At 40.8% G+C, this 12079-nt stretch overlaps 1 protein-coding gene across 1 annotated transcript in view; it reads right to left on the bottom strand.

Annotated features, from left to right (window-relative positions):
• LOC127953607 (xylosyltransferase 1) overlaps positions 1 to 12079 on the bottom strand; it is a 58422-nt gene that overhangs the window by 27496 nt on the left and 18847 nt on the right. The window contains exon 2 of the mRNA XM_052552829.1: positions 2317 to 2839. Within this exon, the coding sequence (XP_052408789.1) occupies positions 2317 to 2839 (523 nt within the window). The remainder of the gene's footprint in view (positions 1 to 2316; positions 2840 to 12079) is intronic.

The following is a 12079-nucleotide window of genomic DNA, read 5'->3' as shown; positions in this document are numbered from 1 at the left end:
CAACAATGTTCATTAAAAACCTGCCATTTGATTCAAATTTACGTTGCTTCCGCGCTAATTGCCACCACCGAGGCAAAGCGCTCACGTGTTTCCCATCCAAGACTTTGTCTGTTACTGCACAATGCAATTACAGTTTATAAATACATACAAACAGCATCCCTGTGGCTTGTTCGGTCTACTGTACTTGCAGGAAACAGATGCGTTCATGGCCCGCCCCACCCCCTTACAACCTCCGCATGTCCCAGACTCATGTCTCTGTGGTGATGTCCCCGTCATATCTGTCGAAACCCATTCTGGTTTCCGGAAGTTTCTCCGGGCAGAGGCTCTGAGCCCTGAGAAGATCTGTCACTGTTCTGTTTGAACGCATCCACAGCCCTGATTTGTGTGCAGACGGCTGAGCACTGCATAATTGCATGAATATGTTTTCTGTAGTCAGCTAAGGGAGATGGACACTGAAAAAAAAGACACCGTACAGCAATTACATCCGTCTAACCTTCTGGAAATCCAGAATCTCATTTCCAGCCTGTCTCTGATAGTAATTACAAGTGCTGTGAATGTCTGTTACCAGCCCGGTGACTCTTAATGCGCTACTTCCATAAACCTCCAGAGACAGGATGGCAATTAATTTGTGAAAACCATCATTATTTTGATCATTATTTGTCTTGAGTCCAGCTAATGTTTCCATTCATGCCATTGCAGGTTGATGATTATAATTGGTCCTCCTCCTTATCCCAAAAGAAAACATCATGAAACTCATATAAAGACCAGACAAGTACAGCTTTCTCTCCTGTGGTGATGCACTTCTTACTTAAACAGGAAGTTTGGCCAGTCATATCATTTTTTTTTTTTTTTAAATAGGCTTCCTAGAGCAGAGGTGTTTACTCCCTGAATGAGTCTCAGTCACTTGAGCACTAAACAGCACTGTGAGATCCAGTGTGAAGTGCTTGAACTCAGCGAACAACACTCAGTTATTTAAACTAGTTTAAAGCCGGATGATACAGCGCTGACAAACAAGAGAAACACACAGTCAGAAGGCTTTTCAATCCACAAACTGCCATCATTTACCATGGATTTATTGTAGTAACACTAACCATAACCATACCATGGTATTGTGGCAGAAATGTGGGATAATAAGATATTTTATAGTATTATTAATGTAGATATAAATTAAACATATTAAAGGAGTAAGGGAATATAATTACAGTATTTTTTGATTAAGCAATATCACTCGTGCATTTATACTTAATGTATTTAGACTACTGTTTTTCATACAAATACCTAGAAACAACATAGACATATTTTTACCATGGTACTGAGGTTTTTTTAAAGAGCATAAACTGACATTAGACTGAAGTCATGTTTTTTGATTAATTAAATGTACTTTTCTCATATTCTGTAGCTGCTGTTTGAATAGCTGAGGAAATATAAGCATTAGAATGAGTAACTTACAATGTTGCTATTCAATTATTATGTTAAATACAAATTTAGTCATATTAAAAATATTTTATTTTACTTATTTTATATATTTAGTTAATATTACACTTACATTAGGGTGCTTTTAGCCTTACCCTCACTAATGGTTAGAGAATCGAACTCATAACCTGAAGGTTGTGGGTTCGAGGCTCAGGTCCGGCAGGAATTGTAGGTGGGGAGTGAATAACAAGCACTCTCTTCCACCTCCAATGTCACGAATGAGGTGAGACCATTGAGCAAGGCACCGAACCCACACCAGCACTGGCTGCCCACTGCTCCGGGTGTGTGTGCACTTGAATGGGTTAAATGCAGTGGACAAATTCAGAGTATGGGACTCTATACCTATCCACATGTCACTTCACTTCAAACTTGAAGATATTCCCCAACTAGTGAAGGTTTCAAAGTTAATAAAAAAAAAAAAAAAAGTGAAGTGACATTTAGCCAAGTATGGTGACCCATACTCAGAATTTGTGCTCTGCATTTAACCCATCCGAAATGCACACACACAGAGCAGTGAACACACACACACACTGTGAGCACACACCCGGAGCAGTGGGCAGCCATTTATGCTGCGGCGCCCAGGGTGCAGTTGGGGGTTCGATGCCTTGCTCAAGGGCACCTAAGTCGTGGTATTGAAGGTGGAGAGAGAACTGTACATGCACTCCCCCCACCCACAATTGCGTCCGGCCCGAGACTAGAACCCACAACCCTTCGATTGGGAGTCCAACCCTCTAACCATTAGGCCACGACTTCCCCAAAAACATGGACTAAAAGCCACAAAATCCCAATTTTGATTTTATGAGGTCTTTAATATTGAGTATGCAGTGTAAAGAGTCGACTCACCCTCTACGGGGCAGTAACGGGTGACCTTCTCGGGCATGAGCTTGCGTTCTTTGTGGCGGCAGTAAACCTCTGCAATCTGCTGCCGGCACTCCTTGGTCTTGGCGCGAGAAAGGGCGGAGATCGCCTCTTTTCCACTGATCTCGCATTTGGGCGGCTGATCGTACTTCAAGTCGGCGGTGGGCGTGGCCGATCGCTTGGCCTGCTGCAGGTGGTGCCGGTGCTGCTGGGACTGCTGTGGACGGAGGGTGGGATCGGCCCTCCGCTGACGGTCGGGGCGCGTCTGATTAAAGCCACCTTTGTTCTGTGCATACTGAATGACCTCGTTGGAGTTCTTGCTCAGGCTTTGCTGCGCATGCGCCTTCTCCAGAAGGCCTTGTTTGTGCTTGCCGGGTGCATGTCTCGGAGTCTGTGAACGTGCCCCGAAATTACTGTTGTCTATATTCTCAAAGTCTTTGGGAACGGAGTTCTCATTGTTGCTGTCCACCCGGACTTTCTCCTTGGGCCGATGCGAGTAGTAGCCGTCCTGAAACATGAAAACAGATGAAATCAGTAGCTGCTAATACTAGAGCATCAATGTCACACCAGATAAAACAACATCATCATGTTTTATACCTCAATTAATTTTATAAGCAATCAGACATACAATTTCTTTAACTATTTTTTGGTTGAACAATATAATGGGTTTTTACATTAGAGGAGGCACACAGACTATCACAGAGACCTGGAGATGGGCTCTTATGACTTGCAACCTACTATCATCAACCGAGTAGAACACTCTAGAAAATGCATATCAACATCCCAGCAGCCTCTCAGTACACCTTAGCAACCGCATACTAATGACCTGGCAACCACCTACAGTACTTCTCAGTTTTACAATTCAGAAAACATCTAGTTCCATGTGTGCTGTATAAAAAAAGAAGAAAAAGGCAAATTCACACAGGTGTCTGTCAGTCTATGAGTAATATTATTGAGCAACAGTAAAACTATTTAGAAGAGTATGTAAGCTTATCAGACTTTAACCACACAGTAATTCTAGGGGGCGTGACCTCAGGTCATTTCTGATATTTAGCAGTTTCCTGCAAGTGTCACTGCTGATGGAATATTCCACTGGTAACAGTGTGTGCAACAGAAAGGAGGTTGCAGCGCTGATATGATTGCAGGAGACATCTCTGTAGCGGTGAAAGCTTTAGGAGAGGATATGATCTCTGACATGACAGGACGACTATCTACATGGTGTTTTTGTTCCTTTCATTTTATCGTTCCTTTTCATTTATCATTTTAGTCCATTAGCAAGTCATTCGCCCATTTCAGTTAACAAGTTAAACGCCAACTCAGTCTCATACTGAAACTGATGCTGATTATTATCAAAAGATTTCTTTACTTTTTTTTTTTTTTTACACTTTTTTTACACTTAAGTGTAAACAATTTTTTTTTTATTTGAAAGAAAGTAAAACGTCAAAATATTCTTCAAGCATGCATTAAATATCAAAAGTGGCATAACTGCATTCAACATTGACAGTAGTAAGTATAAAATCAGCATATTGGAGTGATTTCTGAAGGATCATGTGATAGTGAAGACTGACAAAGGCTGCTAAAAAATACAGCTTTGCAATTACAGGAATACATTTCATTTAAATACATATTAATTTATGATAATGACATGAGAACTTAATTTATATGGGCTAGCTTCTTGGCAAGAGTGTTCAAAGGTTGGAATGTGTCAAATAAAGCTTATTCGAATAACTGTAAAATTAGTAAAGCTATGGTTAATATTTATAAAGAAAACAATTAAATCACAGGTGTTACATCTTAAATTCCCTTTACTGCAAGTCAGTTTAGTCTGCTGCCGTTTACTGCAACAGTGATTTTCAGCCACGCAAACACACCTCATATTTACTTGAAAGGCAGAAAATAACTGTTCGCAAACACTACGCTTTCATAAATTGCAAATCAAAAATAAAATCTAACAATAGTGTTTTAAAAAAACACTTAAGCTAAAACCACCCCCAAAATATTCAGACATAAACATGCACATTTTTGAAACTAAAAACAAAACACAAACACGTGATTGGTTGTTTTAACTATAAGGCAGGACTACATAAGGGTCAACACATCGTATCGAGAGTTTGGATGTCTCTGCGTTGTGACAACAGCCAGTTTAACATTGCAACCTTTATGACATGATCTCACTAACTTCTCCATGCATAGCATCACCTGACTTCTCAAAAACATCTTTACATCCTGTCAACTGCTCTTACTTTTCCTCAACTCATTCTCTCCACCGATTACCGAGCCAGACTTAAAGGATGCTGTATGTAAAGGAAGGCAGCAAAAGAGACATTATTAGGAGGAAATGGAGACAAGCAACCCGAAAAAAAAAATCAAAGAGAATGAGACGAGGAAAGGAAGTAAGACGAGGCACTGCTGCAACTCTCATTTCCTTACCGTTACGCTGCAATTTGTCTACAAAGCATTTATTAAAGCTCGTTTGTGAACTCACAGAGTGTATTATTTGCGAGGGGAAATCTTTCGAAGACAAATCACCGTTGCGTCACCCACACTTTGGCCCTCTAAAGGCTAGCGTTTAGAGCAGACTCCACTCCCGTCTGCTCCTCCTCTTCCTCCTCCAGGAGCTTTCAGGAGGAAATTACAGTGCCTGGGATTAATAGCCTGAGCAGCCACAGGAGGTGAGTTAGGCTGCTGGAGAGAAGACTATCGATCGCTTGCAAAAATCTGTCATTTCCCAAGGTGCTCTGGGAGCCCTGCTCTGCACCGCTGAGCACCCTGGCAGTCGCAGGCCTTCTGGATTCTCTCTCAAGGGGAGGAGGCTCCCCTCTTTCTTGCATCATCCATCACAGGAATGGTGGGAGTCGCACACTCGTTTATCAAGCACACTTTTATCTGGCTCTTTTTCCGCCTCTCTGATGGCGAAGAGCATCACAGACCACACACACACACACACACACACACGAACACTAGAACTGGGCGGTATGATGGTATATACCGTAAAAATGTGTCAGCCGGCAGAGATTCTGCTTGATCATCAACACTGCCGCGCAATTTAGACAATCTGAAAGGAAACAGAAAGGTACAGACAGCACAGAGCAGACAGGCTCTTCAGGTGTTCACAGCTTTATTGATTACTGTATTTTCCGGACTATAAGTCACACTTTTTTTCATAGTTTGGCTGGTCCTGCGACTTATAGTCAGGTGCTACTTATTTATCAAAATTAATTTGACATGAGCCGAGAGAAATGAACCAAGAGAAAACATTACCGTCTACAGCTGCGGGAGGGCGCTCTAATGCTGCTCAGTGCTCCTGTAGTCTACACTGAAGACATAGAGCGCCCTCTCGCGGCTGGAGACGGTAATGTTTTCTCTTGGTTCTAAATAAATGCGACTTATAGGCCATTGCGACTTATATATGTTTTTTTCCCTCATCATGACGTATTTTTGGACTGATGCGACTTATACTCAGGTGCGACTTATAGTCCGAAAAATACGGTACAATACGATTTGGCTTTAGTTTCCAGTGCCGTGATTCTGGGTACTTATGATTGCTGATATTAATGGCAAAGTATTTGAGAGAAGCTTTCCCTGCAGTCATTGGCACTGTTCGAGACTGGAATGCTGCTTTGCCTGTTCTCTCAAAGCCTGTTTGACAGCTACATTTATATGTAACTGTACACCTTCATGGTTTAAATGAATGAATAAGGTTTGAGGGAGAGTGCACACATGAAACCTAAAACCAAACAACACTCCCTTAATCTGTCCTGATTCTCCTCCGCCTTCACAGCTCAGCAGCTAATACACGGATACTGTGGGAATAATAAAATACTACTTATGTATCTGATCCAGGCCAACTGCATCTCTCGATCTGAACATAAAACACATAAAACCTAAGAACATAACTACACCTCAAATCTTTAAGAAAGAAAGAAAAAAAAAATGAAGAGGCTTTTTATTATTTTTTTGGCATTATTAGCAATAAATAATGGCCGTTTTTCCTTATAATTAATCATAATTAATTTGTTTCTAGTAATGCCAATCTCAGAAATATTTTAATAAGGCAGAAACTGTGAGAGAAAAATATTAATTCTTATTTAGTAAACCACAAAAAAAAAAAAAAAAAAAAAAAAAAGAGGCAAGAGGCATTTGACTGTTGTTGTGAACAAAGATGGGACCTGGAGTCAAAAGGCTGAGAAGCACAACCCTAACCTCACGTATGAACAATGATATGGATGTTTTTCTTTTAGAATGCACCACTACAAATAATAATTAGAGATCCACTCAAATTCAACAAGCACATTAGAAAATGGTCATCCACAACTCCCACAAGTCATGTAGCAATTACCAAAATGCAGTTTGTGAGTCGCCCTGGACCAAAACGGGTGAATCGCATCTCAGCAGAAGCTTGTTAGACTAACAGCACTGGGACTGAATGGAAACAATTTTAGTCAACTATTAGGAAGGGTCATAAATACTTCAGTCCTCTGTGAAGCTGACGCAAAAACGACGTCAGGAACATTACATGACTCAGCCTAAGGCTACAGGACATGAGCTTTGACTGTGCAAAAAAAAAATATGAATGGAGAATGGATGTGTAAGCTGACGCACATATGGATATAGACATGAAAAGAGCATTCATGCAAAAAATTTTAATAAACTATGTGACTATGACTCAAGACAAATGGGCCAGGAACTAAAATGTCTCTTTTCCATGAGTAATCTCGCAGAATTTGACCAAATGTGATGCCTCACAGTTTGCTTTGCCAAAAAGAAAAAAATATATATATAACAAATCTGATTTGCAAAAAAAGCATGCACTAGGAATTGCAGGCCGCTAATCCAAAAGTCACTTCCAATCACTGGTTCCTGCTATTTTTGATCAAATGTAACACCTCACCGTTTGCTTCCCCCATCAAAGGTCAGCAAAGTTTACCTCACCCTGTGCCCCAGGGCTGCAAGGGTCACCTTCCTAGAGGTTGCCCTCTCGCTGACCTCTCAAGCCTGGGAGGCTGCGCAGGGTCAGTGCTGGATGAGTCACAGAGAGCTGGGGGTGGGGAGACGTCACATGTGCAGACTAGACACAGAAAGTGAGCTTGTGAGCTGGTTATAGTACGCGGGACATGCGCTGAAACCCAACTCTGACCTTTCCTACACCACAGAGAGCAGCTCCATCAATCACCGTGACTGTCTACAAGCTACTCAATCAAACTAAACCGATGCCAGCGATCCACATCAAATCCTCATTCACAGAGCGTGTGTCTAAATCTTAATAAGAGCAGCCACAGCTGACCTGCTCGTAAAGGTCAAACTCTGGACGCGTACAAAAGAACACTGGGGCTTTGTTCAAAACAGTTCTACTTGATACTGCCAACAAATCGTAAAACCAATGTTACATTTGGATTATTATACCACTATAAACATCTCAAGTAGTTTTATTCTTACTAGTCTTTTCAAATAATGAGTCAGAGCTGATTTAAGTCACATGGAAATAAGGGGGTTATTAAATTGAGCGCATTGATTTGTGAGATACAGAAGTTCATTATGATGGGTTTGTGCCATTCAGTACCGAATAGGAAAAACATATATATTAAATGCTATTGCTATATGCTAGTTTTTGTATTTTTATCATGGATGCTACAGTGCAGTTTAAATTAATGGTGGCACAATAAAAAAATACTTAAAAACACATATATTAAAAAGGTTTGACAAGGAAAATCTTTGGGGGGAAATGCCTTGTTTATACTGCATAAATTATTGTAAAAGTTGTACAGGCCTTAAAAAACATCAAATGTTCATTCTTATACATATATACTTTAAATGTAATTTAAAAAAAATATGCTGTATATACACTTACATGTAAGAAATGCATGGATCAGACTGAAACAATGCTTCTTTTCCTAAAATGCCATTTCCTGATGAATTTATAAACTGGATTTGTTATGCAATTTGATCAATTTCTTAAATTGTACTTCAAACTGCAATTCAGCTTCCTGTGGCTTCACATTCATCCTTTGCCCAACATTATGCATTGATAAAACCTGCAATTTGTGCAAAGAATTCAAGCTATTTACTACCGAAATGATAAAAAGTAGTATGCTATTGGCCAAGAGAAACCAAGAACTAGATGTTGGCCAATGCTATCGTCCAAATAATCGGAAGTTGTTTATATCTTCTGCCATCACCCTGTGCTTTCTTGCTGGAGGTGGAGTCCATGCTAAACCAAACTGAATTAAAATTGATTCGGATATTAGGTAGATTGAGTGAAAATTGCCTCTGGGCTTTCATCACCACTGCAAACAGAACAGTTGCTCCTAACAATGAGGCAGACGCCAAGGACAGACAAGACAGAAAGAACTTGACGCATAACCTTGCCTTTCTTTCGAACAGCAGAAACCACAGAGGAAGTCGTTCATTGTTTGTCAAGCCAGACATACAGTCCAACGAGCACGCATACAACCACACTTAAGAAAACATAACCTAGCTGTACACTATCCACATACCTAGAGACATTGCTCAGCCCTTTCTCTCTCTCTCTTACATGGTTTTGCTCTAAGCAATGCTCTTGTCCTGTGTGATTCAGCCTAATGAAGGAGCTGGTCTCGTAGCCATTCTTGCTCACAGCTCTGAGTGGGCTACTGGGAAAAATAGTGAAAAGAGCTTCCACTAGAGATGACAAATAAGCCCAGCTCAGCCCCTAAGCGGAGAAGAGCAGGTCTGCACTGCATGAGACACTCAGCGGACTGACAGAGCTACAACCTTCTTCTACACGGCCAACATGAGTCAGAGAGACCACCGCAAAGCCAGAACAAGGACATTACATTAGAGGAGATCGTTCATCTCTGAGAGAACACAGACGAGATAGAAAGAAAAGGTTTATAAGAGGAGAAAAGACAATGATAATGCAAGAGGAAGATAGTTTCTTCTTCTGTGGTTCATGGTCAATTAAGACTCGCAAATATGGAGGGGTTTTAGCCTGCAAGTGTTTCTGAAACACGTTACCTTCCATAATCAAACATTTCAGAGTGAATCAGGATTTTCCGTGTGGAAAAATCTGAAGTGGAACAATTCATCGCAATTGTCTTAATTATGAAAAGTGCCCATTACATAACCGAATAAGGCTAGACCAAATGAGTTTGCTAAAATAGTGTCCATCGGTTAACATTACCCAATTACCTGCATTTCAAAGCAAGAGCAGGTTATTACAGATGGATTAAAGCTTGAGGACAAAACGTTGCTATTTGGAAAATTGTGCACAATCATACATCCACAATAACCAAGTAGCTCAGCTTCCATCGTATTTCCACTCTCTATATGGTCTGTAATTTAAAGTCACTTAGTTACTTTCCACTATGCACACCCAAAAACACTCAGATAAACCCATTTAGACTTCTGACAAACACTATTTCAAACAGTCTTTGAACTAGCAACGGGACTTCAAACCACAACTCCTCTACATGACAACTTCAATGTTTATGAAGCCTCTGAACTTGAAAGCACAGAGAGCTTTCTTTTCCAGCATGTAAAGATAGAGGCGTCCATCAGTCCTTGATCATGGCCTGCCACAACATGACTGATCATCTGTAGCACAAATCTACCTCACCATACTGAAAAGTCACAAAAAACGCAGCCTGACCTACTTCCTTGCTATGCTTGCTTGCTGTATTAACTCCACTGACAGACAAATATTAACCTTATTTTAGCATCTATTATGATACAAAACTATGGAAAAGGCTATTTTACTGACAATAAGGGGTTTATTTTATGAAAATAAAATGGACATTCATTTAAAAGCTTTGTATCTGCTTTTAGCTGTGATACATTATTACAAACTTCACCATTAACAGATTAACATAACTAAACGAGGGCACGAGCTCTAATTGTAGCAGTGCTTCAAGCATGAAGATGTACTTTTGAACCTCTATCGGTTCTGTGATTTGTGCACTAAGCTGCCTTTCACAGCTGGTAGACTAAGCTCAGAATCATCAGTTTTGGATTCTCTGTGAAGTGCGCCGAGATTCCCCATAAGCCTCCGCTTGAGGCGCTTTGTGCCGTTTTTCCTATTGAACACAGCCCCAAACTCTCTGAGCACCTGTTGGCACGAGGCCTGATTGGCATCATCCTCTTCTCTCTGAAGCGCAAGGCCCACAGCTCTCACCAGTGCAAATGAGAAAACATTAAGCCAGGCTTAGCCCACTGCTTTAAGGTTTAAGGCCTGGGCTTTTGTATCAAGTGGTCAACAGTGCTCCATTATGGTAGGGATTTCTGGCACGGTCTCAGAAAATGCTTTCCTAAGTCTGAGGGATACAGAGTCATGCTGTTTAAGAAGGTTTCCAATTGCCAACCCCACATCACATCAGTCTAACACATTTTGCTCTTCTGTGGCAAGGCTGGGCAAATTTCAGGAATGGCTCCCTTTCAGGTCATGAGCTGGAATTTGAATAGAACTGGACAAATCTCACAGGAAGCTGAACTGGAATGACATGAAGAGGTTTACTGAACTGTAATTCAAAGACATTCAAGAAAAACAACACTTTCTGAGAAATAAATGGTCCTTCAACCCTGGTTGTAAAGAGTTAATTTATTTAAAGGAAATGTTTCACTCAAAAACCATGCCATTGATTTTTTCATCTTTCCAAAGGTTCAGTCAGGTCTTTGTAAAGTCAACATTTTACCAAGTTTGTCTTGACAATTTTGCTTTTCAAAAGGTAACAATTCATGAACAAATCATTTTTCTTCTCATTTTCTAACTTAATGTTAAGTAAACTTAATAATAGTAAGGCTAACTAAAACTTGTTATAGCACATGTGTATCGTAGTTTTTTTTCTTTTTTTTTTTGATTGCTTCCATTGTCCTCATTTGTAAGCTGCTTTGGATAAAAGCATCTGCTATATGACTATACCGACTTATTGCCAAATATATTCCTTAATATTCTTATCCTTTTTCCTAAGATTTTTTTTAAAGACAAACTTAAGAAGAATATGAATTCCTGAAATGAATGTCTTCTTTCTTAAGATTTTTGTGAATCCGGCCCCTTATCTTTATCAGAGAACAAAAGCATTTTCTTCAGTTAAACCCGTTACATCAAAACAAACGAACATCCACCTTTCCATCGACAGGAAACCGTCGTTAATGAGAGGGTCCAAGCCTTGTAGGCAGAGTGTTTAAAGAGGCATACAAATGTGGCAGCTCAGCAATTAGAGAGAATCCACAATGGATGCGACCACTCTTGGCTAAGGATTTCTTAATGAACGCTCAAGGTGCTGCTTGTGAGACAGATTGCTTGAAATGTGGCCTCCTCGCATACGAAGTGGTCTGGGACTCGGGCCCCAATGCCTTTACATAACCACCCCTTTCAGTCAGGCAGCGTGGGAGAACTACAGCTTTGTGTGGGTGACGGGACCGCAGGGCGTATGTGTAAAAAGCAGGTCTGTGTAGGAAGAACGACTGCTCGTTCATTCGCTTGTGTAAATATCCTGAAACCCACCATGCTCAGAAATACCCTTCCACGAACCAGGACCGAAAACAGCCCCACCCTGGCTCGGTTCCTTCAGTTCTCTCAGCCACACGCACTACCAGCGGCACACTGGAACGGGGTGTATTTTGGGTTAATCTCTTCACTGATCGCTAATAGTAAGGTATATACATGGAAAAACCCAGATTTGGACATAATGACAGCAGCAAGGTCAGCGCAAAAGGCAGTTTTCCAGGCCTGTTATTTGGGTGGCATGAACCGACAGAGAACTCAAACGTCCAG

The sequence above is a fragment of the Carassius gibelio genome, chromosome B3 (genome assembly GCF_023724105.1).
Source record: "Carassius gibelio isolate Cgi1373 ecotype wild population from Czech Republic chromosome B3, carGib1.2-hapl.c, whole genome shotgun sequence".
Classification (NCBI taxonomy): domain Eukaryota; kingdom Metazoa; phylum Chordata; class Actinopteri; order Cypriniformes; family Cyprinidae; genus Carassius; species Carassius gibelio.
The sequence above is the reverse complement of the archived record's forward strand: the minus strand, read 5'-3'. Positions and strand labels throughout refer to the sequence as shown.